General features: G+C 38.2%; 1 protein-coding gene across 1 annotated transcript; it reads left to right on the top strand.

Annotated features, from left to right (window-relative positions):
- Positions 1-12180: 12180 nt before the first annotated feature.
- Positions 12181-18185, top strand: LOC122599197 (vacuolar-sorting receptor 3-like). The gene is made up of 11 exons (XM_043771659.1): positions 12181-12713; positions 14142-14923; positions 15052-15121; positions 15482-15565; positions 15661-15737; positions 15808-15889; positions 16586-16668; positions 16753-16819; positions 17012-17140; positions 17225-17334; positions 17777-18185. Exons 1-11 carry the CDS (start codon positions 12392-12394, stop codon positions 17873-17875), a joined length of 1905 nt encoding a protein of 634 aa, XP_043627594.1. The 5' UTR covers positions 12181-12391; the 3' UTR covers positions 17876-18185.

Raw genomic sequence — 18185 nt, forward strand, 5'->3', positions numbered from 1 at the left:
AAATATGATTAGAAAATGTCGCCGGAGTAATTCACCAGAGTAACCAATCAAGCTTGATTGGCTTGACCAATCAAATATGATTGCACAGTCGCGGAGTAATTCACCGGAGTAACCAATCATGTTTGATTGGATTTTGATGATTGTTTGATCAAAGGGATTAGATTAGTCCCTTGGATGTAACATCCGCGAATTTTGATCGTTTGACTTTTCACGTAATCTGACTGATAACCTAATTTATTAATAAAAATGTTTTGTTTCGAGACATTATGACTAGTGATATGCTTAACGGGTCAAACTATCGACTTATTACGTGAAACGATAACTAACGTTGATTAATAAACTAGAAATGTAGACAGGTCAACCCATGGGTCTAACCATAACCCATGACCTAACCCTTACACCCATCCTCCATACCCACCTTATCCCCCTCCCATCCATTCATTCTCCATCTTCTTTATCTTTCTTTTTCTCTTGCAAGAACACATACACACTCTCACTCTCTCTCTAGATTTCCATCACTTTTAATGAAGCTTAAGCAAGATTAAAAACTAGAATAATAATCATCATCATTTCCTTATCATCATATCAAAAAGCCGGGTTTCAAAGTGTAAGAAAATACCCCCCTTTCGGGTGAATTTCAGATTCGAGCCTTGATAGCGGATTTGGTATGTAAAATTCATCTCACAATCATCATTTTATGCTTATTTACAAGTTTCTAGTTGATTGCAAACAAATTCGGGTCACAAATCGGGCCAAAACACGATTAGGGTTTTCTAGGGTTTCAAATGAGTTTAAGGATGATTTTGGTCTTGATTTGAGTGTTTGAAGCGGATTCATGAAGTGGGTTGAGTCTAATTATGTTTATGTATGTGTATTTATGCTCAAAATCGAGTTAGAAAGGTCTTTTGGTCGATCTCTAGGGCTAAAATGGTGTTTAGATGTGTTTTGGGTGTGTTTGGCTCGACTTGCTGTTGCTGGTGCTGATCTGGGCCTAGTTGTGGCGCAACTAGGCTGTTGAGGCGCAACATGCGTTGCAGAAACTTAAGTTGCGGCGCAACACTTCCAGGTTCTTTTCTGGGCAGTTTTCAAACGCTTATAACTTTTGATCTGTAAGTCCAATCGAGTCATATGACCTATCGTTGGAATCGTGAGAGAGTCTACTTCATGGCAAGGTTCTTTAGGGCTGAACCTTCTTCCATTTCTAAAAATGTCGAGTCAAAGTGTCTTGTTCTTACTCGGGAAAGTTGTTTAAGCGTTCGAGGGTTGTGACTCGACTTTAATCTTGCCAGATCAACTTGTTTAGGATTATAGAGTTGGCTTTGATGATATTATGATATTCATTGCTAGGTTGTGGACACGTAGCGGTTGTTGAACGGTTCTAACTATTCGCTAACGCGTTATTGTAGCTTGGAAACCAAGGTGAGTTCCGTAGCTCCCTACTCAATTGAGATTTGGGCTGAAAAGTGTACATATTCGTGCTTGTTTGATTGTTTGGTTGTTCTGATTGACGGCTTATTGATTTACTGATTGATTGTTGATTGATGGTTTTGATTGATGGATGGCTTTGATTGATTGCTTGATGGTTTACGCATATGATTGTGATATTGTGATTAATTAGGATAGTTGTGCATACATAGAAGTCGATTATGCCTTCAAAGGATTTGAGATGTGGTGGGAAGGCTGCGGGTGACCCTATATATAAGCATCAAGAACCCGTTGAAAGTAGAATCCTCATGAGTGTATGTACATATCATTTGGTTGGTTGATGGACTTGTGCGGAGATACACGCAAACATACTTATTTATTTGTGTGGAGATACACGCAAGCATACTTATTTATTTGTGCGGAGATACACGCAAGCATACTTATTTATTTGTGCGGAGATACACGCAAGCATACTTATTAATTTGTGCGGAGATACACGCAAGCATACTTATTTATTTGTGCGGAGATACACGCCAACTTACTTACTTATTTACGCGCTTTAAACGCAACTATACATATGTATGCGCTTTACACGCAACGGATACTTATTTGTCGCTTTACATGCAACGTATACTTAACTATGCGTTTTACACGCAATGCAAACCCTTTACGTGACATGGTTGGCCCACATTGACATTTAACATGGCACATGCAATCCTACAATACGTGAATTGGAGATGTACACCAATTTTGCTCATCTATTACACGTAACTACCTTACTTCATATGACTTTATCGTGATTGACATTATGACTATTGACTATGGTTCCTTACGAACCATTACTACGAACTCACCAACCTAGTGTTGACTTTGTTTAGTACACTTTTCAGGTAATCAAGTGAATCCAAGATGTAATGGTCGATTGATGCATGTGCTAGAACTTGGGTTGGACTTACTTGGATCTAAGATTCATTTGCCCCTTATTTTTGTATTATGCATTATGTACTTGTTTGTTGAGGCTGGATTCACCGAATCCCTTCTATTCATATAGTTCATGTTCTACGATAATTCCATGCTTATGCTATATCTTTTCGGTAATATTCTGAGCCTAGCTCGGGGTGTTACATTTCCACCATTTTTAAAGGATCCAAGTGAATACAACTCTAAAAATTAAACCATACTTGTATATCTTTTTTAATGTTTGGTTTCTTCCTCCAAAAGCTTTAACAACTATCATTAACCGAAACAATCAAATCTCTTCTCTATAAAGCTCTTACAATTATCATTAAGTGAACAATCCTAATACTTCTTATCAATATATACATCTCTAAATTCTATAATGATAATTGTTAGAGCTTTATAGATAAGAGATTTGATTGTTTCGGTTAATGATAGTTGTTAAAGCTTTAGGAGGAAGAAACCAAAAATTAAAAAACATATACATACTACATTGCTACACAATCCTTCTAAAAGATTTACATACTACATTGCTACACAATCCTTCTAAATACTACATTGCTGCACAATCCTTCTAAATAGTTAATGATAGTTGTTAAAGCTTTCGGGTTACAATTATCATTGCTACACAATCCTTCTAAATAGTAATCTGGAAAAGGAAGTATTGTATTACATATTAATTACATACTACATTTAAGAAAAAAGGTTGTGAATAGTAACCCACTTGCGTGGCGGGTTACGATTCTCCCATGTCACACCTTGTTCCATTATTTAGCTTTTGCCACATCGCATCCCATTTGGGTTTTTATTACGGATTACTTACTGGTTTTCTTCACACATTGTTGCTTTTGAGTCATTCAAGCGTTACGTGGCCACACCATGTAGGTACCACCACTCGTATTTTGTTATATTTATCTCGCTTGAATACTTGGGACGAGTTACAATTTGTCTACGTCACACCCCGTACCACCATTCGAAATATTGTTCGGGTTTTCTACCAGGGGCTATTTTTTGGTTTTTTTATATATTTTTGTTTCCACACCATGTTCCACTATTCGGGTTTTGTAAAATTGTATTTTGCTTAAATTCTCAACTAATATATTGAAGATTTTCTTACATTGCACCCCGTTCGGGTTTCTACCACGAGTTACTTCTTGGTTTTTTTGAACACTTTTAAACAAAACATATGAATGGCAAAAAAAAATTTCAATTAACCGGTTGAAAGGTTAACGTAAATACACTAGATTATGTAATAGTTTTGATGATAAACCCATACGGAGCTCTAGCTCCGTATCCGGAACACAAGCAGAAGCCAAAGTTATCTTCGTACAGGTAAAGCCATAACGGAGCTCTGCCTCCGCTCAACAGAGTTACCTTGGAGCTCCAAAAGGTAACAAATACCCAGCTCCAAAGAGATACCCAACAAAAGATCTCTCCCGTAATTAACCTATTAAATATATCGAAGCTCCGATATACTTGGACATAATTAGGTAACAAGATTACCACAAATCTCCTGAAGAAGGAAACAAGATATTCACAAAGGAGAAAAAGATTTACCTTAATTCTTTTACCCTCCTCTCCAAGTTATCTACCCTCTATATAAATAGAGGAGTGATGTGTGAAAATCTAGTTAAATTAAAATCCTTAAAAATACTCTGAATCGAATACCACACACAATCGGGCAGTAGACCCGTCCATATGCAATATAGATTAAAGTAAGTAAAGGTTCGTTCCACGGAGACTACAAAGAGTTAGCGAGTTTTAAGTAGTTAAAAAGATTTTGGTTTTTGAAGACACCACGTCGTCTTGATTTTATGTTGAAGAAGTTAGTTGATTGAAAGAGTTAGAAATTCTGAAGAATTTATCGAAAAGAGATTTGTCTAATATCAAATAGAATTAAAAGATCATCCACTTCGACTCCATGACACACATTATTTAGGTTGCATCTATGTTAAAACCAATTCAACTTGTTGATTTTATAACGAGGTAGAACAAAGAACTCACTAGTTGCGCACCTAGCTTATTACCCTATCCGACCCATTAACCAATCTTTCGATCCCTAAGTTCCGGTGACCACCTTCACTATCAAGACCTACTAAATTGACGAATTTGTATTGTTATTGTAAACAATCTTGTCTATCGATTTTACCAAACGATTAACACTTTGAATTCTATTATCTATTGCCGTTTATTGTCTTGTTACCACAAGTCAACACCTATTAATTGTACCCAATTAACTAGAACAATGCACTCCTAAACCTAGATACCTCTAGATCATTCATACATTATCAACAAAACAGTAGATAAGAGCACAAGAACTCAAAACATTAAGATTACGACAAAACGTTTAACAATCAACTTGAATTCATAAAATTATGCAACCATTATTCAATATGTCACTTCATCTCAGTGGATGATGAAGTTATTTAGCCTAACATAATCATAAACAAATCACAAATAGTGCGATTATTTGATCAAACAAATTGGTGCCATCCGTGGGACACTTTGTCCTCAAAACCGAACCTAGCCACGATCAAAATAAAAGCATTATGTCAAACCCAGATTCTCTGTCGACAAGACACGGCTCAAAAATCCTCACGGTGAAGATGGTGATCAGGATCTCGCCGTTGAGATCGCAAGTCCCCCTGGCGACCGGGAAGACGACGATCTCACGCCTTCTCTCAATCAGACACCAGATCGTTCAGTACGCTTGGAAGTGGTGACGGAGAAAGAGACCAACACCCACCCTCGAGGAGAAAAGGACACCAATAAAAGGAACATGGTCCCAGGAGTAGGAGCAGGCGCCGCAAAACCCTTGATTATACAGATCAGGATAGTCCTCTGCCTTTAGCACATGAACTTTCAAAAGAAAACAGGTGCCGAGGCCCGACTCGAAGGACCGACTCAGCAAATAGGTCCCAAGGCCAGCGGTCACCCACAAAGGTCCCGGGGGAAAAGACTTAGTCTCAAAACAGATACGGAGATAGCTCCGAAGCAGCAAAAGGAACAAGAGTAGTATACCCGACCTACACAGCTCACCTGCCACACCAAGGGACCCTGATGGGTACTATGGCCATTAGTGCGACACATCCATATCAATCGACATACCCATCGTACTATCACGGAGGGTGTTTCTACCCAAACAGGGCAACGCAAACCCAACTCCCGGGAATGTTGCCCTTAGCTGGAGGTTGCCCGGTGCAAATACAAGGATCATGGTACTACCCGTATGTGTTTGCGTCACCATAGTATCCCCAGGTAGACCCCTCGGTTGAAACCAAGAAGGGTGAGGCCACTCCGGCAAAATCAGGGCCTAAGTACAAGGGGTCGTGTGCGCAATTTGCGAAAAACCTACACCAGCATGTGCTGCCAGTAAGGCTATTGGATGCCCACGAGCTTCACTGGTACGATGGCACTTCCGAGGTCAATACCTTCCTCCAGAAAATCGATGACATAACTCAGCTCAAAGGATAGAATGACGCGGAAGTTGCCATGTTATACTTTACCTCCTATATGGAAAAGTCAGGGAATGGCTGGAGAAGCTACTGGAGGAAAGTATACACGATGCTAAAAGCTTTAAAGCAAAGCTGATGGAAGAATTTGGTTCTCACCTTCGGGCACACGAAATACAACAAGAGGAGGATGAAGAGATAGAAGATTTTCTGCAACGGTATGGAGATAAGACACAAAACCTAGTGCGTCTATCCGAGCAAGGGAGGATATCTGGGGCCATACATGGGCTCCGGTCGTAAGGGCTGATACGACATTTGTGCCTCAGCAAACCAGCCAGCTATTCAGACTTAGTCAGCAAATGTCATGACTGGCAAAGCGCAGAAGATATAGCAGCAAAGGCTATGGCTAAATGGAAAACCAACACGAAGAAAAATACAAAGAAGACAGAGGTTGGTGAGGATGCACAGGTGGAAGAATCATCCCCCGTTTACAGAATCAATGGCTATAAAAGAAAAATCGTCAACCTTCGCAAAACTCCGTAGAAAGTCGTATCCACGGAGGAGATAGCAAAGACGTTCGTAATGCCGATACCGCTATCAGGAAAAGGAACAAGAAATCTCGACAAATTCTGTTGCTTCCATAACGGATATGGTCATAGCACAGATTATTGTAGAGAATTATTAAGACAGATAGACGACGCCGCCAGAGAAAATAGGCTGTCGCATCTGGTCATAAGAACTAGGCCAAGCTTCGATGAACCGGAGTCAGAAGAACACCGAAGAAGGATATTGTCCAGCACATTGATCAAAGAAGGGCCGAAGCACTACCACTTCGGTGATCTGGGTGGACAAGGCTCGATGGACCGGGTACTGATAAGGGTCAATATAGGCAGTGTGTGCCTGAAAAATACACAGGTGGATACAGGAAGTGGACGCGACATAATCTACGAAAGAAGCTTCCTCCGACAGCCATAGAGGCTGCGAGAAACTATACTACCTCTAAAGGACGATGTGGTAGGATTCGCCAGTGAACGAACTCGCCCATTGGAACAGATATGGTTGGATGCTACCATCGGAGGATTCCCATTGCGCAGGACTGCGAGAATCTTGGCAGTTGTGATAAGATAAGAGAAAATTTACCCTACGACGGGAAGGGTTGAGGAAGTTCGAAATGATAGTGTCCACAATACACGAGTGCGTACAATACAAATCTCGCGGAGGGATGCAGATGATAATTTCCCCACTGACCAACAACACAAAGGGAAAAACCTCTGTAGCCCTATATAAACGCACCCGAAGAATTATCCAGAAAGGCCCCATGGGACGAATGGGGCCCGCCACAGACGAAGGATCTTTCGAGGTGGAAAGCATAGAAAGCTCCTGAGAAACAGAGGATGAAGTCAACGTCAGGCAAAAGACTTCGGGAGGCATCAAGACCGGTTGGAGCACGATCTCCTCCCGGGATAAGCCAAATTAAACGAAGCAAACAGGGCAGCATAAAAGTAGCAGCTAGGAAAAATACAAATTTGTTTTTTGTAACAATCCTCCTGCCATGTACTTACAAGCTCCCGAATAAATAAAAACGATCGTAATATTATTCTAAATGCACATAAAAATTTAATCTTTGAATTGTTAAAGGGACGCCCATAAGACTTTTCAAAACCCTCATGAGGTAATAACCCATGAGACTAATGCATAAGTTACTCATTCCTTATGATTGAAGTACATAAGCGTTAGTGTGTGAGACATTCCCTTAAAAAAGGAATGCAAGTATGAGGAAAATCATTCCCATATTAGACGGAGCAATGCGGAGAAGAAGCAAAATGAAGGTCATTCAAAATATATATATTCAAGTTTACATTCCATGGGGCCTAATGCTATACAAATCAGAAATAGAGGCATCGGGATTGGAAGCTATCTGCTGAATATAAGGGTAAGTCATATTCCTTAGCCATTTATGATCCTTGCCTCTCTGCCAGCAAACCTCTCTCTATCACCTCCGAGCGTGATTATTCCATCGCGCTCTAGACGAAGAGCGAAAGCAGCTCGAGCATCAGCCCGATTAGCCTCCACCAACTCGTCAAGGCTCTGATCAAACTCAGGACTCGCTATCAGCATTCGGAAAACATGAGGAATAACGCCAGAAATCAATTGCCGGTTAGCATTTCTGGCATCCTTGAGCTCCAACTCCAACCTGTTGATCATGGCAGCAGGACCTTCGGAAACCAGAGAGGCGATGCGAGCATGAGCAGCATCAAGGTTCTGACTAGCCTGGGACAATGCATCCTGCGACTCAGAAAGTTCCCTACGCAGGGACGCATATGATGTCGAAGCACCAGCAGAAGATCGAGTAGCCCTCAGGGAAATCAACTCCGACCTACTTCTCTCCAAGCTCTCCTCCAGATAGCGCATCCTGGCAGCAGCAGCAGAACTTACCATGCCTGCGGTAAACAAAGCCTGATCAACAACCCCAACAAGCCGTTAAGCAGGCATAGTATCCAACATAGCCCTCAGATGGCCAGGAACCATCATATGTAGACTTTGTCGGCAAAGTTGAGGGTCAGGTAAGTCATTAAGATGGAAGATACCTACGAAACAACAACAAAGGAATTAAAATGCAGACAGAAAGCAGTAACCACAAAACACCTTATAAAAAGGAGTACATGCTACATAAGGTGCCTGGACAACAGTTGTAGTTGCACCAATCTCATCAACAACGGTTGCACCAACAACAGTTGTAGTTGCACCAGTCTCGTCAATTGGTTCCTTCCCAGGTCTCCATCCAGGGTCAGAAGTCTCAGCTATACACACATAAAGGCAACATGTCAAAAAGCAGAAATAAGATAAATGAGGAAGAAGAAAGGCTAGAGTTACATACCTTCATAACCACCAACAGACAGGGGACCCATGGTTGCGTCAGTCTCATCCCTTATAGGTGAATCTAAGATGATCACGGGGGTCTCACCACCTACAACACTTACTACAGCAGAAGATCCCTCACTAATCCTTCGTCTTTTTGGAGATGGCAGCTGCACACCCCCAAACGAAGGTCCCTCATCATTAGAAGGAGCTAAGGGCCTCCTGCCAACCACCATCCCTCGGGGATTCATGATAACAACAACCCTAAGGGTCAGCTCTGCAAATAGCATAAAGCCATTAGAAATAACAAAAAGACAAAAGTAGAGAAAATAAAGACAACAGAGACAGTACCTTTGCAGCACCAGATCAGGACAGGAATATCAGGAGAACCTTCCCATTATAATGTAATCCCGGCGAGATACAGGATTACGTCGGGGTACGCAATCAATGAGAAGGGGGAGACAAGCACTTGGCGGATCAAATCATTCTCTAAAGAACGCCAGGCTAGATCATTATCTCCAAAAGACACCCTCGGCACTAACCTACTTCTATCCAATATACCCCTAAACATTGGATGAACATACTCCTCACTAAAAAACAAAAAACCCGACCTCCAGTTCAGCATGTCAGAATCCCTTATATCAAAAAATAGCCTACTGGGTCTCTCCTCCACCATAACCCACCCGTCACGAATACCAAACTTGAAGAAATACCCAAACAAACTTATTCGAGGCTCTAGATCGAACGCTCGACAGACAATAATAAATGACACTATCACAGTGATCGCTAAAGGGTGCATCAAGAATGGATTCCGATCGGCCCGGTACCCTAATTTCAGGGTCATCAGGGCGGCAGAAACACTGACGAAACCAGGCGAGATAGCCCTCCGTCGTGTCAGAATAAATGGTGCTGATAATACGAAAATAGTTGGGATCCATAAAATACTGCTAAGAAAAAAGAGGGGAGCGTGAAACGAGGAAGGGAATAGTGAAAGACGATAACCCTTGGAGAAGTAAAAAGAATAAATAGGGGATAAGGCGGATGGTTTGAAAAAACGGCTCACAAATAACCCTAGCCGTCGATTAAGTCTCCCCTTGGGATATGCGTGTCCATATTAAACCATCGAAGGGACAGTTACGCGGCAAGGTGTAATGACAATATCACCCTCCGATATAAGGACTCGGAAGGAACAATTTATAGAACTAACAAATTCGGGAGTCCTCGACGAAGCCTCGAAGGTATGATTGTAGAATTCATTTTCTTTTTTGAAGTCTAATGCGATGTTTTACAGATAAAACCTCCCATCAGAATGGGGGGCTTGATGATATACCCATACGGAGCTCTAGCTCCGTATCCGGAACACAAGCAAAAGCCAAAGTTATCTTCGTACAGGTAAAGCCATAACGGAGATCTGCCTCCGCTGAACAGAGTTACCCCGGAGCTCTAAAAGGTAACAAATACCCAGCTCCGAAGAGATACGCAACAAAAGATCTCTCCCGTAATTAACCTATTAAATATATCAAAGCTCCGATATACTCGGACATAATTAGGTAACAAGATTACCACAAATCTCCTCAAGAAGGAAACAAGATATTCACAAAGGAGAAAGAGATTTACCTTAATTCTCTTACCCTCCTCTCCAAGTTATCTACCCTCTATATAAATAGAGGAGGAAGCCTTACGGCACATTCATCATATTTTACTCATAATACATCGAATCCCTAAATCTTAAAGTCGAACCTAAGTCGACTTATAAACCCTCACAACCTATTCAACCTCCGAATAAACCCTAAGTCGAACGAATCGACTTGGACACAAAACCACCCGGCGTAAAGCGGTCTCTTCGACCCTCTGACCGTAAGGGAATCGCCGATAAACACCCACAACCCAACTCACACCTCCGATTGAGTCATAGTGCGATTATTTGATCAAACAAGTTTCAAATAGACAATTGAGGTCCCGCAAAGCGGGATGTGAGCTTTCCTAGTTGTCATTAATACAAGCAAAAGATGACTGTTATAGATTATCCATTACACATTGCCTTAAATCCTTTTTTTTTTTGTCTCAAGTATTAGACATCTACAAGGAAAAATCACTTAAAAGAAAATGAAACAATTCAATGAAATATTCTCAGCTAGTGAATGATGTTGCCATTTTTTAGCTTTTGACAATAGCATGTTACAACCACGTTAATGTGACTGTTAGTGATCAATTATCAATCTTGATAAGATAATTGACAGTTTCTGAAATCCTATGTCTAGTAAACATACGATGGACATATTTACTCTTAAAGACATACTATAAGATTTCTCATTATATGATTGGAATTATGATGACTAACAGTGCACACATTAAACACTAATGGGGTTAAAGGTGTAAATACTCCCATTATAAATAAAGAGTCATTGACTCTAATTTGAGACTAATCTTTCCTTAAGTTCGTGTGTGTAATTCCCAATAAATACGTGTATAACCTCAGACAAATTCATCATCACTCAATCATATTGTTTTGTGAACCTAAAATCAATGACAAACATGTTTAATGTCCTTACAGAGTTCACAAGATCATTTAATGAATATTGCCACCTGAATCAAATCATGTTTATTCCAACACAACATTCAAAAAACACTTAGCAACCCATCAATCATTCGTTTACCCATCAAACAATATATCTCTCTTTTATCGAACCATAATAGCATTTGAAGTTGTTGATGACATTTGGTATTTGGTAATATCTCATTCCTTAAAAACAATGAATACCAGAGTGAAACTAACTAATTTAGATGCTACTACGACCATTCGTAACGCCTAGGTGAAATGACTAAGCATGAAGGTGAATGGCTGTGGAGGGTAGGTAAAAGCTTAAGGTGAAAAAATGTAGGATAAACTCTTCAGCGAGGGTGACAATGATAGTGTGAGTCTATTTTTTATTTTTATTTTTTTGTATAATAGATATTTTATTTTGATTGGATGTTTTGTATAGTATTATGGGGCATAGTGGAGTATTAATTTTAAAGGTGAATGGTTAAAGAGAAAAAAAAAAAAGAAAGGGATGGTGATAAGAAGTTGATATTGATGTGGCGGAAGAAAGTGTAAGTGAAAAAGTGAACGATGGATGACGGTCTAATAACAATAGTACATATGAGTATTATTTTTCATATTCCGTAAAGGAAACAATGTGACTTTCTTTTGTTAAAAAAAACAATTAACTCAATAAAACATTAATATTATTATAAAAAATTGCTAAATATAACATTTAAGGTGTGTGAAAATTTTGTATGTTTTCTATAAAAGGCATACTATTGATTTTATATATAATGTATTATTATTATTATTATTATTATTATTATTCCATATGTGATTGTGATGTGAAAACATGTACAAGCATAACCTGAAGTCAAGTAGTCAACAATAGCAAAGACTAAAAGTTAGTATGGTAGGTAACTAACAATACAAAACACCCCCAATATTTCCATCCCCAAAAATCACTTCACTACAATTCAACCTTTGCTAATCAAACTTCATCAATCCTTCCTTCACACGTTCAACATTTTTCCTTCCACTCCCAAAATTTCACATCATTAAATAAAACTCACAACAATCTATATCTATATATCTATACATATACATACATACATATATATATACACCCATCATTCACACACCCACCAACCAAAAAACCCTAATCAAATCAATAATGTCAAACCCATCATTTCATATGGGGTTTATAATATATATATTGTTTATTAGTATTAGCTGTATCTATAATACCCAATATGTATCAGCAAGATTTGTAGTTGAAAAAAACAGTTTAACAGTATCATCACCAGATAATTTAAGAGGAAACCATGATACTGCAATTGGGAATTTTGGTATTCCACAGTATGGTGGTAGTATGGCTGGCACTGTTTCTTATCCTAAAGAAAACAAAAAAGGGTGTAAAAAGTTTGATGATTTTGGGATTTCTTTTAAAGCCAGGCCTGGAACTTTACCCAACTTTGTTTTAGTTGATCGTGGAGGTACAATATATATATATATGTGTGTGTGTGTGTATGTATATAAGGGTTGTATCTATAATCTTGGTTTTTGTTGTTATTTGTTAAAGATTCTTTTTTGGAGGTACCCTTTTGGAGAAATATGATTTTTCTTGCTAATTGTGGTAGTTGGATGATCTTTGGACTTAGTTTTGGGATTTCGATTATCTGGGTAATGTGAAATTTGGGAAATTTCTTAGGTTTTATTTTTGTATGATAGGTTTAGTGTGAAAGTTGTGATCTTTAGGTGTTAAATTGTGCATATTGAGCTCTTTTTTTGTTATGGAGTTTGGTAGATTTACAAAGGAGTTCTAGACTAACTGTTTGAGTTGGCCGATTAGAGGTTGTGGGTTCAGGTCATATACAGGACAAATTGTATGAATTATTTTGTGGTGTGTTAATGTTTGCCTTTCTAAACTAAGGATATGATGGGTTGTTATGATGTAATGATATATTGTGGCTGTTTTTAGTTGATTATTGGTAGTTGATGTCGCAATCTATATTTTAGAATAACGACTGTTTTTTGTAAAATAACTTTGGAGTTTCCCTTTTGGATTACTATAATTTTTTCAGTTCTGGTTGTTGCATAATTTTTTAGGCTAGTTTTTATCTTTTGGATGATACAGGTGATGTGGAATATGGATTTGTTGTATGTGCATATTCCTTCAGTTGTAATGTCAAAGTTTTGATTTTTAGGTGTATATTTGCCAATCCGGTAAAACTAGCTAATGTTTATGGACACCTGTATAAACCTACATTTGGAAGCTTAAGATTCTATAACTGGTTCTGATAGATTTATATGCTCGATTTGGTGCTATTTTTTTTTTGTTATTATTGGTAATTCATGTCATCATCTATGTTTGAACTCAAGATTCATATTGGATTACTTCTTTTGCTAATTTTGGATGTCAGTTATTCTTTGGGCAAATTTGAATTAGAATTGGACTACTGGTATTTTGTTGTTAGTATGTGCATCCAAGTTTTCTGTTGCTGTAAAGATGCCCTGTGTATTCATTTATGGCCATATATTATTATTGTTGCTTCTTAGGCTGCATTTTTCTTAGCCAACCTATATGTTAATGGTTACTTGGTTAGTATGAGTTTAAATTTTTCAAGTAAATTGGGTTTGTTGGTCGTAACGGATGGCTCATTGTGTTTTTTAGGTGTTAATTTGGTAAATTCTAGGAAATATTATCACTGTCTGACAGAACCTAATATTATAATTGAGATGGTTTTCTTTGATTACTGCTTTTTGTTGGTATGGTCCATTGCTTGTTGTGACCAATGCGAAGGCATACTTTTGTTCAATTTGGTAAATATGTTTGGTGTCTGTTTGGACGGTTAACTTGAGACATAGGCAAAATGGTTTGAAGGTGAGTTGAATGTTAATGATTTGTTTGTCTTGGTATCCAGATTGTTTTTTTGCTTTGAAGGTTTGGAATGCGCAAAATGCTGGTGCATCTGCAGTTCTTGTAGCAGATAACATTGAAGAAGCGTTGATAACTATGGATACACCTGAAGAGGATGCTGCTTCTGCAAATTACATCGAGAATATAACAATTCCATCTGCTTTGATCTCCAAGAGTTTCGGTGAAAAGTTAAAGAAAGCAATCGCTGAGGGGGACATGGTAAATGTGAATCTTGATTGGAGAGAATCCGTTCCACATCCAGATGATCGTGTCGAATATGAACTTTGGACCAACAGCAATGATGAATGTGGAGTTAAATGTGACATGTTAATGGATTTTGTGAAAAATTTTAAGGGAGCAGCACAGATTCTTGAAAAAGGTGGTTACACTCTATTTACGCCACATTACATAACATGGTATTGTCCTCAGGCATTCACGGTAAGCAAACAATGTAAATCTCAGTGTATTAATCATGGAAGGTATTGTGCCCCTGATCCTGAACAAGATTTTAGCACCGGTTATGAGGGGAAAGATGTTGTTATTGAAAACTTAAGGCAGCTGTGTGTGTTCAAAGTAGCAAATGAAATAAAAAAACCTTGGGTTTGGTGGGATTACGTCACTGATTTCCAAATAAGATGCCCCATGAAAGAGAAGAAGTACAACAAGGACTGCGCTACTGGTGTTATTAAGTCTTTAGGGCTTGATTTGAATAAAGTTGAGAAGTGTATGGGTGACCCTAATGCAGATTCTGATAATCCTCTCCTGAAAGAAGAACAAAATGCCCAAGTATGCTTCTCTTATATCTTTAGAATCAGCCATACACATACTTGAGTAACATACAAATACATAATTGGAATGGTGTATAGGTAATGAATTTCGATTGTATCAATGACTAATAAAGTATCTTTGTTCAGATTGGTAAAGGATCAAGGGGTGATGTGACAATTTTGCCTACACTAGTTGTTAATAATCGACAATACCGAGGTCAGTTTTTGTCTGCATAATATGGTTAAGTTTGAGTTGGCAACTTCAATTTATTTACTTCTGATCGGTTGATTTGGAATTAATTTGAAAGAAAAAATAAATTCTTCGATGGGTGTAATGGGTAATATAATAACATTATATAGAACCTGCTAAGAAGAAATTGGTTCAAAAGTTTCCAGATAACATAAAAGGTATAGTTATATCTGCCACTAATTTTTCGCAAAAAAATTGGACAAGTGTTTCTGGTCAAACCCTACACGACCGGCCTGTTTTGGTCTGCACATTTCCACTTAGCCACCTATAGTGTAAGTTAAGGTGAGAGAATCATATATGTGTTGATTATAAATCTTGTGGTCACAGGAAAATTAGAGAAAGGTGCTGTTTTGAAGGCCATTTGTGCTGGTTTTGAAGAAACAACCGAGCCGGCTGTTTGTCTGAGTGATGGTAAGTCATAATTGCTTGAAAGATTTCTTAAAAGATAATTAGTTACATGACATTAAGGAATGGATTGCCTAGTCTTAAGATCTTTTTCTACTCAGATGTCGAAACTAACGAGTGCTTGGAGCGTAATGGCGGTTGTTGGAATGACCTAGCAGCCAATATCACTGCATGCAAGGTTCATATTCTGACGTAAAATGTTATGAAAAATTTTCTTATATTCTTAATGGAGGCATTTGCACATGTAGGATACTTTTCGTGGGAGAGTTTGTGAATGCCCCTTGGTAGACGGAGTACAGTTTAAAGGAGATGGTTATACTTTGTGTGAAGGTATAAAATTCAGTTATCTCTGAGTGAATGCAACTCCGTCATTATTAATTTAATGTTTTGTGTAGTATGTCATCCTTCCTGTGGATGGGCCACTATTTCCAGCTGATTATGTTCTATAGAACTAGTAAATAGTATACTGTCTTCATTAACATGACACACGTTCAAATTTATGATGTTAGGGAACAAACTAACAATTGTAATATTTGCTTTACCTGTCATTCTAATTCGAGGGTTCAGACACCAATTTGCTATGTGCATCATTACAATTTATATACCAAGTATATACTGACACATTGCTCTTGTTATGTCATTGTATTACATATATTTGTCTGAGGCTTTAATAAAACTAGCAGCTGCAACAAATTTGCAATTTTAGCGATGCAGGGTTTAAGGTATATTGTGGCAGTGGTGTTTCTCGTGTTGTAGAAACAACCAAATAGTTGTTGGCAACTGAAACAGCTCAATGAAGTTTATATTTTAAGGAGTTCGGTGAATACTAGTATAACTGGTATTTAATAGGCTGATTATGAAAGATGCATTTTCTTTGGTGGTAACAAATTGTTGCATATCTTATTTTTTATGTTTCAAGTTTTTCAATTTTCATGGTGCTGAATATGAAAGAATGATCTTTTGCTCAGTTTGTTAGTAGTATGCCATTCTCATGATTTTAATCTGGTTTTAAATCTATGCTTGTAGCAAGTGGGCCAGGACGTTGTAAGATAAGTAATGGAGGATGTTGGCATGAAACCCGAGATGGACATTCATTCTCTGCTTGCTCGGTTTGAACTATTTGACAACTACGTTTCTCTTTTTTCTATGATGGTAAACAGATTAAATTGATTATCAAACATTTCGTTATACAGGATGGCGGAAGTGCTAAATGTGCATGCCCTCCTGGGTTTAAAGGTGATGGCGTCAAAAGCTGTGAAGGTAACTAATCTTGCAGATACAATGGTTTGATTTCTCAAGAGCTGTGTACCCGGAGGCAATCTAATACACTGGGAGAAGATCAAAATTTCCCCAAAAAATCTTTTTATAAATTTGAATAAATGAACCCCATATTTTTATATTCATAATTATCCGACCGAACTTTTAATTTTTTGTCGATTTTACTCAACACAGATATTGATGAATGCACAGAGAAGAAAGCATGTCAGTGCCCTGAATGCAGTTGCAAGAATACATGGGGAAGCTATGAGTGCAGCTGTAGTAGCGATCTTTTGTATATGAGAGACCATGATACCTGCATAAGTACTGGCCTTAATAAAAGCTCTCTAAAGTTAATCCATTCTTTATGGTTCCTCTTTCTGCCTTCTAATCGTGTATGTGGTGCAGGTAAGAGGGTTGCTGCAGGAAAATCGGCATGGACGGCTGTTTGGATCGTTATATTGATCTTAGCCATGGCTGCTGGTGGAGCTTATCTTGTCTACAAGCATAGATTGAGGGTAAAATTTATCTGTTTCTATGACCATTCTCCAAACTTACATATTTCGTTCTTTATTTATTTGTATGTTTTGTTCCTTTCTTTCCTTGAATGGGCAGATCAAGTAGATTGGATAACAGGTCTTTTTAATTAATGTATTAGTTATGATTACATAAAAAGTATTATCATGATAGTAATTTAGATCTTCGGATAAATGATTTAGGAGGTTTTATACAGTTATACATCGATCTTGGCCACCTTTTAGCCTGTTTGACATACGCCCAAACTTTTTATGACCTCACCCATGCATTTGAGTTGTTCGAGATATATAAACCCTGGCCTATCCAAGTAAATGGTCACCTCCATTGTTAATAGAGTTTTATTGTCTCCATTAAGTGAATGGCTTTCATGAAATTGAGAATCCTTCGAGTTTTTAATTTTTTATTTGTGATCTCAAATTTCAGACTTACATGGACTCGGAGATTAGAGCTATTATGGCACAATACATGCCTCTGGACAACCAGAGTGAAGTTCCCAACCATGTAAGTGAGGATCGTACTTGAAAAACAAGATTTGTGGATGATTTATCGGGACTATAGTGATGTGTTGATGGGTTATTTCGTATGCCTTTCTACATCCAACCGATGAATTCAAAGATGTCTATGCACATTTGTGTACCATGATAGATAATAGGCAAGTGTAGAGAGCTTGTGAGCTTGGAAACGTGATTCTATTATCTCAGATTAAGTATGTCCCTTGTAATAGTGATAGTGATACGTTATGAATGATGGGAATGTTGTTTATTGTTTTTATGTACTGTTATAAGATGCAGAAAAATGTTACAATAATTACAAAATGAGGTTGCCAATCAAA

This window comes from Erigeron canadensis, chromosome 5 (assembly GCF_010389155.1).
Source record: "Erigeron canadensis isolate Cc75 chromosome 5, C_canadensis_v1, whole genome shotgun sequence".
Lineage (NCBI taxonomy): Eukaryota > Viridiplantae > Streptophyta > Magnoliopsida > Asterales > Asteraceae > Erigeron > Erigeron canadensis.

What these genes read in the sequence shown, in the direction of transcription:
- LOC122599197 (XM_043771659.1), top strand. Translation starts at nt 12,392, where the DNA reads ATGTCAAACCCATCATTTCATATGGGGTTTATAATATATATATTGTTT. An exon ending in CCAATATCACTGCATGCAAG is followed by an intron (nt 15,738 to 15,807) that starts GTTCATATTCTG and finishes TTGCACATGTAG; the next exon opens with GATACTTTTCGTGGGAGAGT. An exon ending in TCTACAAGCATAGATTGAGG is followed by an intron (nt 17,335 to 17,776) that starts GTAAAATTTATC and finishes CTCAAATTTCAG; the next exon opens with ACTTACATGGACTCGGAGAT.